The sequence below is a fragment of the Hyla sarda genome, chromosome 4 (genome assembly GCF_029499605.1).
Source record: "Hyla sarda isolate aHylSar1 chromosome 4, aHylSar1.hap1, whole genome shotgun sequence".
Lineage (NCBI taxonomy): Eukaryota > Metazoa > Chordata > Amphibia > Anura > Hylidae > Hyla > Hyla sarda.
The window spans coordinates 296,231,231-296,251,255 of record NC_079192.1 but is presented as its reverse complement, the minus strand read 5'-3'; the positions used below and the strand labels follow the sequence as shown (position 1 = coordinate 296,251,255).

General features: G+C 40.8%; 1 protein-coding gene across 2 annotated transcripts in view; it reads left to right on the top strand.

The window, feature by feature from the left end:
• Window positions 1–16,036, top strand: part of UTP20 (UTP20 small subunit processome component) — a 145,753-nt gene extending 129,717 nt beyond the window's left edge. For both annotated transcript variants that reach the window (XM_056574591.1, XM_056574592.1), the window contains 6 exons: window positions 4,045–4,232; window positions 4,434–4,505; window positions 6,256–6,507; window positions 9,304–9,430; window positions 13,399–13,544; window positions 13,665–16,036. In XM_056574591.1, coding sequence (XP_056430566.1) covers window positions 4,045–4,232; window positions 4,434–4,505; window positions 6,256–6,507; window positions 9,304–9,430; window positions 13,399–13,544; window positions 13,665–13,820 — 941 coding nt within the window. In that variant the 3' untranslated portion in view covers window positions 13,821–16,036. The remainder of the gene's footprint in view (window positions 1–4,044; window positions 4,233–4,433; window positions 4,506–6,255; window positions 6,508–9,303; window positions 9,431–13,398; window positions 13,545–13,664) is intronic.
• The last annotated feature ends 3,989 nt before the right edge of the window (window positions 16,037–20,025 follow it).

Genomic DNA, 20,025 nt, shown 5'->3' with positions numbered 1-20,025 from the left:
GTCTGATCGTTCCAGAGAAATTGAAGAAAATGTTGAGAAGACGGATGGATTGGTATTGTTAAATAAGCGTCCTTCAAATCTATCTTCACTAACCAATCGTTTTTCAGAAGAATGTCTCTTAGAAGATGGATGCCCTCCATCTTGAAGTGACGATAAACAACCAGGTTGTTTAAAAGTCTTAAATTGATCACAGGTCTGTGACCTCCGTCTTTCTTTTTTACCAGAAAAAGATTGCTTATGAAACCCATGGAATGTGGGATTACAGGAATAATTGCTTGTTTGGAAGCCAGTTCTTGGACTTCTTGGTCTATGAGTTTTTTGTCCAATAGGGAAAATTGGATTGGATGAGGTAAATGGGTTTGGACAGGAGGGATGACAAATTCTATTTGGTACCCCATGACTGTATTTAGTATCCAAGAGTCGGACGTAATCATAGTCCAATTGTGGAAAAAATGAAGGAGTCTTCCCCTAATGGGATATGTAGGGAAGAATACAGGGGTGGACTTACCTGTGGGAGGTCTGGAGCGAGGATAACCTCTTTGGCCTCTGGAGCGCCATGGTCTGGACCTGTAAGGGAAAAATGGGGAGGGAGCAGAGGGTGGAGCTGCGAATTGTACTGATGGGTTGGAATAGGGGCCTCTATAAGCTCTATGCTGGGATGACCGGCCGGAAAATCGGCCCCGACCTTTTCCGGCCCTCCCAAAAATTCTGCTTGAGAACACTTTCTTCATAGAAACTTGCGCTTTATTAAGCGAGGAAAAAAGACCCACATATTTATTTAGTTCTCTGATGAAATCCTCACCAAAAAGCATGCCATTGGTGGGGTTGGCCGGTTCGGCAGTAGCCAGATTGGTCAATTGTGGGTCAATCTTCATGAGAATAGACCTTTTCCTCTCAGTGGAGAGAGCGGCATTAGCGTTGCCGAATAGACATATTGCTCGTTGAATCCACCCTTTAAGGGTTTCGGTATCAACAGTAGAATTGGAGGCGGATGCCTCATCAGCCATGTCCATAATTTTAGAAAGTGGACCCAGAAGGTCCATTAATTTGTCCTGACAGGACTTAAAGCTACGGTCTACTCCCTTCTTTGGGTTTTTTCCTGTTTTAAACAAGAATTTCGCCAGGAGTGGGTCCAACTCCGGAGTAGCCGAGGAATTATTAGGCAAAGAAGGGCGAGGGCATTCTGCCTTCAATTTGCTACGAGATGGACGATCTAAAGGTTTATTAGCTCTTAGTGCTAAGAATTCGGCAATTCTAGAATTTGGAAGCCATTCGCCTGAGCGTGGGTGGCAAATTAAAGCGGGATCAAAGTATGAATCCCCAGGATGTGTCACTGTAGTGTCTTCCTGCAAAGCAGGGTCATCGTGATCCGAGTCACTGTCCTCCGAACAATATAAAATCTCCTGAACATCTTGAATGTCGGAATCGTCCGATTCCTCAGAAGACTGAATTCGGTAGGAGTCTGGCTTCGCTCTAAATGTAGAAGCCTTGACAGGCTGGACTTCCTCTCTGGTGGAGGGTGAGGAAAGTGGTTTCTTTGAACCACTATTAGATGGTTCTGGTTTGGAACCTGGAGCATGAGCGGTATTAGTCTCATGGCGAGTCCCTGAAGTTAGTTGTACACCTTTAGAGGGATAAGGTTCTTCAATTGAGGTATGGCGCTTTTTTGATTTAACTTTGCCAGGACCTTTAAAACCTTTTGCCATATGAGATACCGATTCGGCAGGAGACCAGTAATGGTCGGAAGGGGTAATAGGAGGTAGAACCCCAGGAGTCATATTGCCAGAGCGAGCCATAATATTAGCTAATGATTTTTCAAAAGATTCTTGCAGAGTGGAAACTGCATTTTGTAATGATTTGGACACTGAAGCGTCCACTAAAGACTGCAAAGCGTCTGGATTGACTTTTTCTGTGGTAGTTTGGATGTTGTCCTGAGACATACTGAATATAATTATGGAGATCAGTAATAGGGAGAAAAAGATATATATATATATATATATATACTGTATATGATATAATTAAGGATAATCAGTAATAAAATATATATATGAATAATAAAATATTAATTATGAGGTAAGTAAAATAATTAGATATATAATCAATTAAATATACTGTTAAATAAAATATAGGATAATAGTGTAATAAATGAATAATTAATTTAATATGAGGTAAATTAAAATACTACTACTATGAAAAGGGAATTAAATAAATAAAGCATGAATTAATCAATTAATTAAATAACTAGAATAATTAATTAATAGATAAGTTAATAAATAAATAGGAAATAAATTAAAATCAATATATTAGTGCTTGAAATTCACATAGTGAAAAAATATGTAGGGAAATAGACTAAAATAGCGACCGGGCAGCAGTGGAGGAGAAGAAATACAGATTTACACTGTTTTTGGCAGGAGGCCAAATTTTAGCAATGAATTAGGATACGCTATGACAGAACACAGGCGAGCGCGACCTCCGGGCTTTGACAGCTGTGAGGAGAATGTCAAAAGCCCGGGAGCGCTTGACAGGAGACGACCTCGCTGTCAGAAGATCTCGCGATAACGAGCGGAGCGCTCGAGACACGAGATCAAAAGAACAGTTGAAGCAGGGGGGGAGGAAGACGGAGCTCGCGCTGAATATGGCAGTGATGACGCAGTTAAATAAGAAAAGATGCGCAAGATGAAGGTAGGAAAAACAAACAATAAAGAATTGATGTGAATAGGATAAGGAAGTGAAAGTAATAAAAGGGGAATATCGATAAGTGGAAAATAGCATAAAAGCTATAATGGAGAAAAAAGGAAAAATGAAAAACAACCAGAAAATACAGGCAATTTTTATGGAAAACGGAATTTAAGGATGAGAAAAAGGGATAAAATATATAGATATATATATATCCATCTATACATACACACATATATATATATACACATACTCACAATGAAATACAATAAAACTAGATAATATATAGATTAAGAGAATTTGAATAAATGAATGAAATAAAATATGAAAAATTATGAAATCATTAAATGAATATATATAAATTGATATAGTAATACAATATGAGAGAGAAAAAAATATTACATAACTTCACTGTTTGCTGAGCAGCAAAGAAGAAGGAAGTTATCTATATGACAGTTATTGATATCTGCTGTACTGTCGCCTGATTGGTCGAGGCCATGATCATCATTCTAGGTTGCATCCTAGTATCCTGATGTTTATTTACACTTTATTTATATAAAAAATTTCTATGATACTTCCATTACTTATATGCTGCTGAGTTTAGTAAAGAAGTTTAAAAGCATAATACGAAGCGTTTTGTTTTGCCTTAAAATCCTGGGTTATTGTGTACCTGTCATATAAAAAATAATCTTCAGAACAGCCAGGAGTGCGTGCTTCAGCATTTCACTCACTGGATTGCTATAATCTCAGTACTGTGGCCCCATTCTATGAGGCTGTCAGCAGAAGCTTAACAGAGATTGCTGTAAACCAGCAGAAAGATATTTTTGTTATGTCAGGTACACTTTAAAGTCAATAGGAGTTATATAAATTGCCTAAATTGAAATGAGCTGATTGTAACTTGTCACTGTTGCGGTCGAACTTAGTTTTTACGTTTCTGCAGCATCAGGCTGAGCTGAGGCTGCCCCAGGACCTGACAGATTCCCTTTAACTCCTTTATCGACAATCCACCTGTGCCCTCCCAGCTTGGTTTCCCATTCCCAAAGTGCAGCACCATCAGTTTTTATCTTGTGATAACAGGATAAGATGTCTTTGGTGGTACATAATGAATCAGTCACAGTAGACTCTCGCGCTGCTACAAAGTTTACTCCTATTAAAGTCAGCCCCATTGAATGGGACTAATCTTTGCCCTTGACTCCAATTAAGCCTGACAAAAACCAGGCTACCCTCAGAAATTCTGTCACACATTTCAGTGTTTTTTTTTTCCAGCCATTGTAGGTTCAAACATATTTTAGGTTTGTACCTTGGAAAGGTGATCGTGACTTTTGAACATGCAATGCAAGCTTATTGTCTTGTTTCTTAATATTCCAGCTCATGTTCAGTCCCATTTATGGTACCCCCATAGTTGGGTTTGGCTAACTTCTTCCCAGATTTTTGGCCAGTTGTTTGCCCTTCAGAAACCAGAAGAACTGGTCAGTAAATGGATGACCAGGAAGACAAAGAAGAAAAGCCAAACAGAAACTCCTGAATTGTTCTTGGATGATCAGCTGGAAACAAAGGTAATGTTTTTCATTTTTACGTGATCTTAACAGATTAAAAAGATCAGATATGTCAATCCCCAAAACTATTGACCTTGATAAGATCAAAAAAAATAATCATGAGACTCTGGTAGAAATAAAAACAATTCTAATGTGTACTGGCATGGCTTGCATGTATAAAAGAATGTGCCTTTTTAAATATATTTATATATCTTTTAACAGATGAAAGACCTTGCTCTTGCCTTCTGCCACCAGTTGCAGTCAAAGTTTCTTGACCAGACCCTGGGGGAACAGGTATGTTAAAGCAAGATAACAGATGATTTTAACATGTGAAATCCTATACATCATACCTATGAGAAGGAGCAGTGCCTTTGCGTTGTATTTTTCTCCTTACTGAGTGCAATATTTGCTATAAGATGTTCACTTAAAATAAATAATAAAGATTACTATGTGTTTAGGACTGCGTACAGTAAACCTAGTGACTTTTGTGTAGCAATAAAAGTAACACTTTACATATGTTCGTTATATTTAATCAATTGGCTCCGTTGTTCACGTCTCATCTGTACTTTCATAATTTGTTTATTTGCTACTCAACATTGAAATTGCAACACCAAGAAGGACAAGCTGCAACGTTATGCAAATAGCCTTATTAACCAGAAAAAAAGAAAAATGCCTCTCATGTCCTCTGCAAAAAAAATTGTCAATTTTAACATCCGACATGATTCCTTCCAATTGATACAAAGTTGGGAAAAATGTTATTATCTCTGCATGTATTCTGTCCGTTTGGCTAATTATTTCACCCATCTCTGTTAGCTAGCAATTTCCCCTGCCTGCCCCTTCTACAAAAAGCTTCTGACCTGGGAAAAAAGCCTATGTTTAACCTTTTGTCAAAAATAATTCTTAATCTTGACTTTTTTTTTATTGGATGAAATTTGATCTGCACGGGGTTCTTTTAGTGAATCGCTCTTCTGCTTGTCTCACTTCACACTCCAGTGGCAGAGATTTTCTTGCTGGAACCATGTGAGCTCTCTCAATTTCAAAAGAGCCTGAAAAGGCCTTAGGATTTTTGTAAAAAATGGGTATTGTATACTTTTGGACCAAAGGCCTTCTCAAATTGAGAGAGCTCACAGGGTTCCAGCAAGAACATTTCTGCCACTGGAGTGTGATATGAGACAAGCAAAAGAGCAATTCCCTAAAATAACCCCCTGCAGATAAAATTTCATCCAATGAAAAGATCAAGATTAATAACGATTTTTGAAAAGGCTCAACATATCATCCTTCTTAGTTCTTTCCAGAAGGCCCATCAGCCTCACGTTGTTTCTTCTTGCCCTGTCTTTCATATTCACTATTCTAACTCTTATGAGGAGTTGTTTCTGGAGGACAGAAGTAATTTCTTTTAGACCAGCATATATCTCACATGTGCAGCACCCAACCCAATACCAGCCAGAAGCTTTAACTGATCGAGCTAGATCAGCCGAGTGCATCAGGCCTAACACAGCACTCATTATTTTTGAGACCTCTGGTATATGCTGGGGTCACCGCAACTCCTTCACCCGGAGCCACCCTTCGTCCAAAGCCAGGTGTAGGTTATAACCCTGCTACCGTATCCCATTCTAACATGGCACTCTATTCTGTGGTCTGAGTCTGGTTATTGCGGAGGCATTCCCCAGCTGCAAAATTATTTGGTTGGACACAGAGCGCAGCACAAGCCAAGACGAGAAGGGACAGGAGCATGTGCTATGTCCTATGTCATGGCCTCATCACATGCCAAGGAGCTTAAGTGTATGTATTTCTGTATGTGGCACTCATAAATATTTTGTCTACATTCTTTTTATAATTTGCGTAGCATTATCATGTCTATTCATCCAGTGATTGCCATAATTCTAAAACTTTTTAAATGTTGACCAGTGTATATTAATATATTTACAGTGTATATAGATTGGGATTGGCAGGGTATATTAACAACATATGCAACAGTACTGCATGGTTATAGTGCAAATGATAATTGTTAGTCTTAAATTTTCATGGTGCTTTTTCTTTTAAGGTCATCAAGAACTTGTTGTTTGTCGCAAAAGTGATTTATCTCCTCCATCCTGAAGCAGAGAACACCAAGAACAATACTGAGGAGCAAGATGATGATGATGACCCGGCTGAGCAAGAGGAGGCTTCTGAAGATGAGGAGGGCACTGAAAAAGAGACAGGACAGGAGAAAACTGCCACCTTGATGTGGCTTATGAAGAAGCTGTCCGTACTGGCCAAGAGAGAGGCAGCACGATCGCCAAAGAATCCATTAAAAGTAAGTTTTCAGTCTCTCACCACATTTTTTTAAAGTGTACTTGTCATTAGCAAAAATTTTTTTTATATAATGTAGAAATATAGAAGCATATTTGTAATATACATTGGCTAAAAAATGTGTATATTTTTGTCCCTGCAGCTATTGTCTGTGTGTCTCTGTAAGGAGACCAAATACAGGAAGTGTAGGTGGACAAGTATGGCTCTGTACAGTGAGGACAAGCAGGGCTCTGTACAGTGAGGACAAGCAGGGCTCTGTACAGTAAGGACAAGCAGGGCTCTGTGCACTGAGGACAAGCAGGGCTCTGTACAGTAAGGACAAGCAGGACTCTGTGCACTGAGGACAAGCAGGGCTCTGTACAGTGAGGACAAGCAGGGCTCTGTGCACTGAGGACAAGCAGGTGCTCTGTGCACTGAGGACAAGCAGGTGCTCTGTGCACTGAGGACAAGCAGGTGCTCTGTGCACTGAGGACAAGCAGGTGCTCTGTGCACTGAGGACAAGCAGTTGCTCTGTGCACTGAGGACAAGCAGGTGCTCTGTGCACTGAGGACAAGCAGGTGCTCTGTGCACTGAGGACAAGCAGGTGCTCTGTGCACTGAGGACAAGCAGGTGCTCTGTGCACTGAGGACAAGCAGGTGCTCTGTGCACTGAGGACAAGCAGGTGCTCTGTGCACTGAGGACAAGCAGGTGCTCTGTGCACTGAGGACAAGCAGGTGCTCTGTGCACTGAGGACAAGCAGGTGCTCTGTGCACTGAGGACAAGCAGGTGCTCTGTGCACTGAGGACAAGCAGGTGCTCTGTGCACTGAGGACAAGCAGGTGCTCTGTGCACTGAGGACAAGCAGGTGCTCTGTGCACTGAGGACAAGCAGGTGCTCTGTGCACTGAGGACAAGCAGGTGCTCTGTGCACTGAGGACAAGCAGGTGCTCTGTGCACTGAGGACAAGCAGGTGCTCTGTGCACTGAGGACAAGCAGGTGCTCTGTGCACTGAGGACAAGCAGGTGCTCTGTGCACTGAGGACAAGCAGGTGCTCTGTGCACTGAGGACAAGCAGGTGCTCTGTGCACTGAGGACAAGCAGGTGCTCTGTGCACTGAGGACAAGCAGGTGCTCTGTGCACTGAGGACAAGCAGGTGCTCTGTGCACTGAGGACAAGCAGGTGCTCTGTGCACTGAGGACAAGCAGGTGCTCTGTGCACTGAGGACAAGCAGGTGCTCTGTGCACTGAGGACAAGCAGGTGCTCTGTGCACTGAGGACAAGCAGGTGCTCTGTGCCACGTAGCAGGATAATTAACAAGCCATGAGCCTGCACAGAGCCCTGCTTGTTCTGCCCTCGCTTCCTCTATTTGGTCTCCTCACGGAGACACACAGGCAATAGCTACAGGGACAGCATTTTTTTTTACCCAAAAATAATTTTTTTTAAATTTTACCAAGGTATATTACAAATATACATATACAGTGGTCCCTCAAGTTACAATATTGGTTCCAGGATGACCATTGTATGTTGAGACCTTAATTCTATGGAAACCTGGTAATTGGTTCTGAAGCTACCAAAATGTCATCCAAAAATAGAAAAAAAAGTGAGGATTAAACAAAAATAAGTAGATAACTAATATAAATAAAGCAAATCCTGACATATAAAAGAAAGAAAGAGCAGCTGGAAGCTGGAAATCACTGTCTATATCAAGGACAGGAGCTTCTTCAGGGTCCTGTACAGTACACGCAATGTCCTAAAAAAAAGTAAAATGGAGCCGCCCTTACTTGGTGTCCAAAGGAGCAGCTAACCATGGCACAGGTAAGGAGTAGTATAGAACATGTAATACCTCCCTGTACTGTAGAGGGCACTACCAGACAGGAATTCAGTGCATGTACTTTAGGAATATAGGGGTTTTACCAGTGAATGCCCATTGTGATAGGTCAGTTCTTCCATCCATTGACACGTTTCGCAAATCTGGACTGTCCGTAGCATTGTATGTGGAGTCTGGTTACAATGGTCCAGAAAAGACCACTGTATGTTGAAACTATTTTATGCTGAGGCCGTTGTAAGTTGAGGGATCACTGTAATGGTATTATCTGCATTATTTGCTAGCGACAGGTACACTTTAATATAAAGAAGTTAGTTCATGGTGTAGTACTGCGAGCTGTAGTTATAAAAATTTAGTATAACTTGTGGTACTTATGCAGGCAACTTCTATTTACCCGTACTGGAGTTACGTAAGCTGTGTAAGACAGCAATTTGTCGGTTTTCAGGTTCCTGACCACCTTCAGCGGCCACAAGCAGGTTAGAGAGGTACAGGGGTCCTCAAGATCTATGCAGGTCCTAAGAGTAGGATCCCTATCTGAGACATATTGCATATCCTGTGGATATCTAAAGGAATGTCCTAGGAAGAACCCTTTTAAATTATATAAAATTGTCTGTCTGCTGCCAGCACTAAAGGAGCCTTGTGAACTCACTGCATTCAGATTTGAGTTCATATTTAACACAAAATGCAGTGGTGGCTGCAGACACCCATAATTTATTTACATCTGTTTTCTTGTAAAATGACAGGTACTTAGAGCTCTTTAACAGGAAACAGAGACTCAGGATCCATAAGAATAAATAACATTAATCTTAAAAAGTTGGAGATATTTAGATTCATCAGTAAAAAAATATGAGCATTTGAAAGTGCTTGCAGTCTATTTGAAAATAAAGTCTTAATTGGATGTTAATACTTGTATGTTTTGTTGTCTGTTTTTATTTCGCTTATTTCTCGACACGTTTTGGTTAATTGTAACTTTGTTGATCCTTCTGTGTTTCTGCCATAGAGAATATGTGTATTTAAATTCTTGGGAGCAATAGCAGTAGATCTTGGAAAAGACCAAGTCAAGACGTTTCTGCCAACTATCATTACCCCACTGTTCAGAGAACTCAACAGCACATATTCAGACCAAGGTGAGAAATAGTCATATAATCATAGTAATAGAATATGAGTGCAATGTAAGGGTTACTCCTGTGCCACAGCGTTCTGAACATTTTGTTCAGAATGCTTGGAGCGGGCAGTCGTGGCCCCATAGACATGAATGGAGGGGGCGTGACGCCACAAGGGGCATGACAGTGATGTCACGACCACTGCTGCCGGAACCTGGAATATGTTTTTAAAATGTCGAGTGCTGCAGGGAAATTGTGGGGGCCCAATGGCAGGACCCCCATGATCAGACATCTAATCCCCTATCCTTTGGATAGGGGATAAGATGTCTAGCAGCAGAGTACCCCTTTAAGTGTTTTTTTTTTTTTTTTGTTCTCATAGTCCCAGTTGCACCCTGTGTCGGTATAGTGTATGACAGAATACTGGGCATACCAGGTGATTGTGTTCCAAGCATGACTTGTGAGTGTTGAAATCTGGCATGAATGACCCTTCAAACCCCTCAACATCTACACAGTAAAGAAAATAGGTACTTGGTGCACACCTAAAAAGTAGTACTTAAAGGGCTTATTTGGACATTTGGCAGCCCCATAAAGAATGAATGGAGTGGTAGCTGCCCACATGCAGTGTGCTCCATTCAATCCAGGGACAGTTATGGATCCTATGAATAGAAGGACAACAAGCCGAGATGGGAATACCCTTTTAACTTAAGTGAGATGTTTATTCACCCACTCAGTGTTTTGCCAGTCACCAAAGTTTTTAACCCCCTGAATAGTACAGGAAATTTGAATTGTGGGGCTTTTATTTTTTCCTCCTCTCCTTCTTTTTCCTCTACAAAGCCATATGAGGGTTCATTTTTTGTGGGGCCAATTGTACTTTGTAATGACACCTTTTTACCGTAAAATATGCTGCAAAACAGTAGTAAAATTAAATTATTTAAATCATTTTCTGACCTCTCCCCCTTTTTAAAAGTTTTCTTTCCATGGGGGAATTATGTATCTTTTTACGTTTAACCCTTTGTGGAATTATGTATCTTTTTACGTTTAACCCTTTAGCCAGGCTGTAACAGCAGATCAGTCACGGCAGACACCAAGGCCTTTAAAAGCTGTGGGACAACGGATCGACTCCCCTCCATAATTTCTCATCACAATGAGCCAGTACGAATCTTAACCCTCCACTGATATGACATCTAAACTGTTAAAATAGCCAGCATCGAAGAATGCTCTGTGCTGGCTGGGTATGGATCAGGCTCCAACCCTGAGCCCTCTCCATACACCCTTAACGGCTCCAAGACGAGAATACCCCTCAGGTGCCATTAACCCCTCAGGTGCCGGGATCAATACAGATCCCGGCATTTGCGGCAGTGCGCGATTTGAATGAATGATCGGATCGCCCGCAGCGCCGCTGCGGGGATCCGATCATTCATAACGCCGCACGGAGGTCCCCTCTCCTTCCTCCGTCCGGCTCCCGGCGTCTCCTGCTCTGGTCTGTGATCGAGCAGACCAGAGCAGAAGATGACCGAAAACACTGATCTGTTCTATGTCCTATACATAGAACAGATCAGTATTAGCAATCATGGTATTGCTATGAATAGTCCCCTATGGGGACTATTCAAGTGTAAAAAAAATGTAAAAGTAAAAAAAAAATGAAAAATCCCCTCCCCCAATAAAAAAGTAAAACGTCCGTTTTTTCCTATTTTACCCCCAAAAAGCGTAAAAAAAATTTTTTATACACATATTTGGTATCGCCGTGTGCGTAAATGTCCGAACTATTAAAATAAAATGTTAATGATCCCGTACGGTGAACGGCGTGAACGAAAAAAAAAAAAAGGCTAAAATTCCTACTTTTTTAATACATTTTATTTAAAAAAAAATTATAAAAAATGAATTAAAAGTTTTTTATATGCAAATGTGGTATCAAAAAAAAGTACAGATCATGGCGCAAAAAATGAGCCCCCATACCGCCGCTTATATGGAAAAATAAAAAAGTTAGAGGTCATCAAAATAAAGGGATTATAAACGTACTAATTTGGTTAAAAAGTTTGTGATTTTTTTTAAGCGCAACAATAATATAAAAGTATGTAATAATGGGTATCATTTTAATCGTATTGACCCTCAGAATAAAGAACACACGTCGTTTTTACCATAAATTGTACGGCGTGAAAACGAAACCTTCCAAAATTAGCAAAATTGCCTTTTTCGTTTTCATTTCCCCACAAAAATAGTGTTTTTTGGTTGCGCCATACATTTTATGATATGAGTGATGTCATTACAAACTGGTCGCGCAAAAAACAAGCCCTCATACTAGTCTGTGGATGAAAATATAAAAGTTATGATTTTTAGAAGGCGAGGAGGAAAAAATGAAAACGTAAAAATTAAATTGTCTGAGTCCTTAAGGCCAAAATGGGCTGAGTCCTTAAGGGGTTAAGAGGTTAACAGGCTTTAGCAAATACAGAAGTTGTTCTGGTGAATAACAATTTCTGGTGGTGCCTTTTTCTTGTTTGAACACTAATGTATGTGAAAAATATGCAGAAACATAAATCTTGTTAAAAGATATTGTACAAGTATCAGGGAAAAACAATATTACATTTTATCATCTAGTGATGTGACCTTTCGTATAAAATGAACACTCAACTGAGCTCATCTGTCCTTTTAGCATTTGATGTGAGGCTCAGCACCCAGGCTTCCAACTATTGTCAAAAGTTTGAAATTGCAGAAGTTATGATGATATAAATTATATATCATAGAAAGTCACCAATCAGGCTCGGATATGTAGAAAACTCAATTATACTAAGAGTAGTAGTGTACAAAACAGTGCTAGGGAGGGAAATAGGGGTACAGGTGAATGCCTACACTGGAGTCCCTACCTATCTAGGTGGAGATCTCCTGATTCTAAGTGTGGATAGAGTACGGGGAAAAATACAATATTATATACAAGTCTAGCGGACCTCTTTTGCCAACGCGTTTCGCCCATAGATTATAAGGGCTCATCAGGGAGTAAGAGGAGACCACAATAGGGTACAAAGAACAAAGATATTACAAGAATATGATAAAGCATTAATGATATAAGCACAAAAGATTAATAATATTAGTGATATTAGTACAGCGTCAGTGGTTAGTGGGTGTCAGACGGTATTTTAAAGATAGAAATGATGGTCACTGTCAGTGCAAGGTGTAAGCACGTCGATATCTGACAAGACTAGAGTAGAATAGAATAGGGTTGTATACATAGTAACCTGGAAATAGAAGAAAGTAGGCAGATATCTAGACAAAAATTCTCAGGGTAGTTTCATTCTGTCCATTAGAATTTGTTTTCATGCCCACTGCAAAAAGAAAAATATAGTCTGTCACAAATTGAGTTGGTCAATAAGAAATTACAGTGACCTGTCACTGTTATTTCTTATTTACCAACTCAATTTGTCAGATTTCGACATGCTTACACCTTGCACTGACAGTGACCATCGTTTCTATCTTTAAAAGACCGGCTGACACCCACTAACCCACTGGCGCTGTACTAATATCACTAATATTATTAATCTTTTGTGCTTATATTATTAATGCTTTATCATATTATTGTAATATCTTTGATGAGCCCTTATAATCTATGGGCGAAACGCGTTGGTAAGAAGTCTGCTAGACTTGTATATAATTTTGTATTTTTTCCCATACCTTATTCATACTTCGAATCAGGAGATCCCAACCTAGATAGGTAGGGACTCCAGTGTAGGCTTCACCTGTACCCTTATTCCCCTCCCTAGCACTGTTTTGTACACTACCACTCTTAGTAAAATGGAGTTTTCTAATTATCCGAGCTTCATTGGTGGCTTTCTATGATATAATTTTTGCCATCTACCAAGGGACATAATTATTGGACTGGCTCGGGTGCCAGATATCATTTACCCTTTCCTTGTTGTTGATTATATAAATTAGCCTGCAATTTTGGTACAGCTTTCTTTTTTCACATTTTTCATGTCCTCTTTTTTTTTTTTTTTTCTTAGACCCTACACTGAAAAACCTTTCTCAAGAAATAATTGAGCTTCTGAAGAGCTTGGTTGGACTAGAGTGCTTCTCCTTGTCTTTTTCTTATGTACAGAAACAAGCCAATCTAAAGAGAGTTATGAGGAAGAAGCAGAAAGCACTACAGGTAAAGTGGCTGTTCTTAGATAAAATCTTTATGTCTTTGACTAAAATCAATTTCCATACAATTAGATGATGACCATTGTCTATGTTATCATATACATGAGAATGTGTGTATCTCATTTAGGCGGTAGCAAATCCTGAAGTGGCAGCAAAGAAGAAGCTAAAAAAACACAAGAACAAAATTGAAGCTAAGAAGAGGAAAATAGAATTTCTGAGACCTGGATACAAAGCCAAGAAGCCACGCAGTCATGCTCTCAAAGACTTGGCAATGGTGGAATAATAGTGGCTACAATACATAACAAACATTGTTGTTAAAAGGGGGTTGTCAGATGATGAAACATACTTTCTCATGAATGAACACATCAGTATCAGTTATTTAACTACTTAACTACTTGTCTGCAGTTTTTCAACTTTACGTTCTGCTTTACGAACTGCTCTTATTTAGCCTTACTTCCTGTCTGCTGTAAAAACTTTAATTACTGCAATGCAGTAACTTCCTGCATACACTATAGCTGGGAATTCAGCCAACTCTGTCTCCCTCCCACTACACCTTATTGACTAAAAACCTACCCACATAAAGGGAGAGTGTGTTGGCTGCATTCCTAGCTATAGTGTACACAGGAAGAGGAATTGCATTACAGGATTTACACCAAGCAGATATTTGGGCAACAGAGCAGACAGTTTGCATCTAAAACAGAAGGAACACATAAAAGACCACAGAAAGGTAGTTAAATAAACACTTTTTCTTAACCAATATATGTTTGACAGTTGAAAATAGGTTTCATCGCTGGACAGTCTCTATAAAGGGGTACTCTGGCCCTAAGACATCTTATCCCCTATCCAAAGGATAGGGGATAAGATGCCTGATCATGGGGGTCCCGCTCAAGATACTCTGGCCCCGTGATCGTGACATCACATGGGGCGGAGCCGTGATATCACAATACTCTGGCCCCGTGATCGTGATTAACCCCTACAGGACCCATGACGTACCGGTACGTCATGAGTCCGCTCGCTTTCTATAACGCGGGGCCACCGCCTGGCCCCCCACATCATAGCGGGTCGGGCCAGGCCTCTAACAATAGCGCCCGGCCTCTAACAATGTAATAGCGCGCTATTAACCCTTTAGACGCGGCGTTCAAAGTTGAACTTCGCGTCTAAAGTTAAAGTAAATAATTGCCGGTTAGCTCAGGGAGATGTTTGGGATGTCCGCATCAAAATCACGGCATCCCGAACAGCTGTGATACAGCAGGAGGGTCCCTTACCTTGCATCCTGGTGTCCGATCGCCGAATGACTGTTCAGTGCCTGAGATCAAGGCATGAGCAGTCAAGCGGCAGAATCATTGATCACTGGTTTCCTATGACAAACCATTGATCAATGTAAAAGATCAGTGTGTGCAGTGTTATAGTCCCCTATGGGAGCTATAACATTGGGAAAAAAAGTGAATAAAGATCATTTAACACCTTCCCTAATAAAAGTTTGACTCGCCCCCCTTTTCCCATTTAAAAAAAAAAGTGTAAATAAACGTGTTATCACCGTGTGCAGAAATGTCTGAATTATAGAAATATATTGTTAATTAACAATAAGTCCTATGAATACAAAAATGGTAGCGCTAAAAACTTCAGATCACAGTGCAAAAAATGAGCCCTCACACCGCCCCATACGCAGACAAATAAAAAAGTTATAGGGGTCAGAATATGACAATTTTAAACCTATACATTTTCCTGCATGTAGTTATGATTTTTTTTCAGAAGTACGACAAAATCAAACCTATATAAGTAGGGTATCATTTTAATCTTATGGACCTACAGAATAAAGAGAAGGTGTAATTTTTACCAAAGAATACACTGCGTAGAAACGGAAGCCCCCAAAATTTACAAAATGGTGTTTTGTTTTTTTTATTTTGTCTCACAATGATTTTTTTTTCCAGTTTCGCCGTAGATTTTTGGGTAAAATGACTGACGTCATTACAAAGTAGAATTGGTGGCGCAAAAAATAAGCCAACATATGGATTTTTAGGTGCAAAATTGAAAGAGTTATGATTTTTTTTAAAGGTAAGGAGGAAAAAACAAAAATGCAAAAACTGAAAAACCCCCGGGGATAAAGGGGTTAATCAGACCCGGAGTGATGATCGCTCCAGAGGCTGATGATAGCGGGGTGCTGCATGAAAGATTGCAGGGGTCCCCAGCGGCAGGACCTTTGGATAGGGGATAAGATGTCTTAGGGCCGGAGTACCCCTTTAATGCTGTGGGGGCACATATAAGAATAAATAAGGACAGTTGTCTTTCTTTTAGAAGAAAACGGATTTCTAAGGGCAATACCGTTTGTTTGTCTTATGAGCTAAATTCTATATGTGGCTCCAGGTGTTTTTTGCTGCCATGTAAAATAGATGTGAAGTACAGTTTAATGTACACACTTACGTTTTCTAATTAAAAACATTGTAATTGAAAGTTTGTCATTATTATGCATTTAAATAAAGTAGTTCTATATTTCTGTCAGATGTATCAGCAGCCACTTCACATTTTCACAATTGTGTATCAGTACTGAGACCCAGTGCATTCGTCTATTAGTGCGTATCAGAGTGTGCTGGCCAGTGAGAGGCCTATTATTGTGGGACTAAAGCAGTAATGTTTCTCTTAAAAAAGAGTGTCATAAAGACGTTTGGAACCTTAAAGGACAAGTATGGAGAAAAAAAAAAAACGGATAGGAGATACTTTTTTTTTTTTTTTTTCATGATACTTGTCCTTTAAAGAGAAAGGATATGCAAAACGCTCTCTTTAAGGGTTGTACATCATTCAAATATTAATGGGGTAAAGAAATTTTGATATGTTGCTGTGGAGCGGTAAGAATGGAAAAAAAACAAGTCATGTTTATCTAACCCGATCCCGTGCAGCCCCATTTCTAGTGCTTTTTAATCCCCACTGGTTACCGCTTTTTGCTGCTTCTGATGAGAAAAGCTGCCTACTTCCAATAACTTCAGTGTGCAGGGACCAGTGTTATTGGTAGTCAAAGGGGTTATCCAGCATTTTTTTATTTTATTTATCCTAAATGCCCGGGCACCCCTGATGTGCCAATATTGGTCTCCTATCCTCCTCATCATCCAGTTAGTGGTAGTTTTATCCCATTTGCAGTTTTTCCTGCCGAAACATGGCTGCTTTTTATTTAAAAAAACAAAAACTATACTTCCCTCACTGTCCCTGTAGCTTCCAGTCTCCACTGCATTCCACTTTCTGGTGCTGGAGCCTGGGTAATAAGAGAGCTGCTCATCCAATGGCTGACTGAGGTGCCATAGATTGGTTGAACGCCAATGTAGCACATTTAGCCCCAGCACCAATAAGTGAAGTTTACCAGAGATCACGTGCTGGGGTTGGCTGAGCAGCAGGAGCAGCGATACCAAAGGCTACGGGTGGGACCAAGGGAGGTTGTTTTAAAAGGCAGCCTGGTCGTGTTTTTATTGGGGGGGAAAAAAAACTACCAGACAACTACTTTCAGGCTAGGCTTGTTACCCACCTTCTTGACCAGAACTTTTTTTTCAGTATATGCAAATTTCAATTTTTTTTTTAGTTTCTTCTAATTCAGTTATTAAAATTGTTTTTGCACCACTTTTTGTGATATACTAGGTCTTATTTTATCTTTTTGTTTTTGTTTTTTACAGTATCACAAAAAATTCACATTTACTACAATAAAAAGTGTTGCTTTACATTTGAAATAGTTTAGCTTTACCTCCCTCCCCCTCTGTCTTTTCTTCTACCACTTATACTGTATGTAAAATAGGCAGACATTTGAAACGGGAGGCTACTTTTCTCTTTATTTTTTGTTTACCCTTTGAAGGCCTCTGTCACATTTTCATCCAGATAGCAGTGAAAGTACCGTATTTTTCGCCTTATAAGACGCACCGGCATATAAGACGCACCCAAAGGTGCAAAATCTAGAAAAAAAGATTCTGAACCCAACAGTGATCTTCAACCTGCGGACCTCCAGATGTTGCAAAACTACAACTCCCAGCATGCCCGGACAGCCATTGGCTGTCCGGGCATGCTGGGTGTTGTAGTTTTGCAACATCTGGAGGTCCGCAGGTTAAGGCCACAGGTATAGGAGGTAATACTCGCGTGTCCCTGCCGCTACGGACCCGTCACCACTGCCCGGGATGTCACTCCATCGCTGTCGTCGCATCCCCGGGGTGTCCCCGTCGCTCTGGACGTCGTCTTCCCCGGGATCCACGCTCACTGTCGCCGCCATCACGTCGCTATGCACGCCGCTCCTATTGGATCACGTGACGGCGTGCGCAACGACGTGATGACGTCGAAGGAGAGCGACGGCCATGCAGGGGATCCCGGCACGGAGTAGACACCGAGGAGGCAGGTAAGGTCCCTTCTGGTGTCCTGTAAGCTGTTCGGGATTTCACCGCGGCGGTCCCGAACAGCCTGACTGAGCAGCTGGGTTAGTGTCGCTTTCACTTCAGACGCGGCAGCCAGCGTTGATCGGCACGTCTGAAGGGTTAATACAGGGCATCACCGCGATCGGTGATGTCCTGTATTAGCCGCGGGTCCCGGCCGTTGATGGCCGCAGGGACCGCGACGATAGGTGTGTATTTGCTGTATAAGACACACCAACTTTCCCCCCCAGTTATGGGGAAGAAAAAGTGTGTCTTATACAGCGAAAAATACGGTAAATCCACTCCCTGACAATATTTTTTCAGACACACTTTGACACTAAAATGTATGAATTTATAACCTAGATTGTAACATAAAAGCCACAGAAGGCAGGTGACATGCTTCATTCCAAGTAGCACATGGCCCTATCAAATAGATACATATGTGGTAGCCCTTTGGGGGTGTATGGTAGGGATGGTATGAGGTTGGTACATGAGGGGTTAATATTAACCCAGTCACTCGTGATGCCAGGGTGAGGGCTGGTATGCTGAATCTATGTTCCAACCTATCGCCGCCCTTCCCAGAAGCGATAGGTGCAATGAAATGACTGAAGGTCCACAAGCAGATTTAACTTGAACTTTAATAACTTTACTGCAGTGCTTGCAATATCCAATACGTAGTAACAGTCTCATATAACAGTTCTTAGGTTGCTTAGCGACTGGCAGAAGTTGCGGACCTTGCATGAAACTTATAGTCTCTGAATTTAGGGAATGATGGGCAGATCCGTCCGGATTTAGGGGAAATATTGAGTCCGGTGATACTGCAGAGTGCTTAGGGGATGATACACTCTATAATTTAGATAATTCAGCCGTTACCGCAAGGCTCAGGCCTAACTCACTGCAATTACTGAGATATAGGTCTTCTCTCATCAAGAGCCAGGAGAAAGAAAAGCGACAAGATGGCCGCCGCTCCCTTATATGGGCAGGGGGCGTGGTGATTTTGATTGGTCCGAACGTCTGCCACTCACTTTACATGGTATCATGGGATTGCTTACATCACAGGATCTATATACATTGCAAAACCCAAAATGAGGCTAGAGATACCAGAGTGAGGCCTGGAACGCATCACATCACCTGAAGGCCCTGCGACACCATGGAAACAAGTAATTAACCATTTATATGCAGGAATAATACTATATACATTATTCTATGGATGAATTAGGAAGCTACACACTATAATAGAGGCGACTAGGGGCGGACTGACTAACAAATATTACTAAGTCCTAGGGACTCTGGCTACGGGGACCCATAGATAAATAACTACCGAATGAAATGCGGTACTGGGACACCACACATAGAAATGATTAGTATTATGATAAAGTGATTGTGGCAACTACACATTTACGAATACACCACATAATCCGTTATTTCTTATTCTCCATAGACATGCGCTTTATTCAGACAGTAAAGTCTAGAGTTCTCTAAGGTGACAGTTGTATTTTCTTTCATGTTATATAGGTACATTATATATTCATAAACATGCTGGGATGACATTATAATGTTTGTAGCATTATGAACGGTGTCGTTCTCACCATTTTGAAGTACTGAGTAAGAATTACATCCACTGGGGTAGGGGCGGACATAAGATTTTTAGGAGCCAGATGGACAACACCAGGAGAAGCAAGTGAGATGTTCCACAGACTTCAAAAGAAAATAGTTCAAAATGATAACAGTCAGCGCAAAAGGTCTTGGCAGATTGCCTGGTTACCGGGGTCTGGCCAGTCTTGCAATTGTAGCAACTACACATTTACTAATACACTACGTAATCTGTTATTTCTTATTCCTGGGGAATACTATACATAAAAAAGCAGGACAGTAAAAAGTTAAAACAATGTAATCCTGAAAATTCACAATTTGGCCTTGGTCTGAAAAGCAAACATGCCCTGCCGCAGGAAAGGGCAGCCAGATGCAAGGTGTAACACCACTCCACCACCACTCGGTGGTACCTGGATAAGAACTGATTCCCTGTCGTCCCTCAGCAGCACAAACGGGGTTTCCGCCCATGTGAGCTAATTGGACAGGGAATTTTTTTATATATAAATATAAAGCAATAAG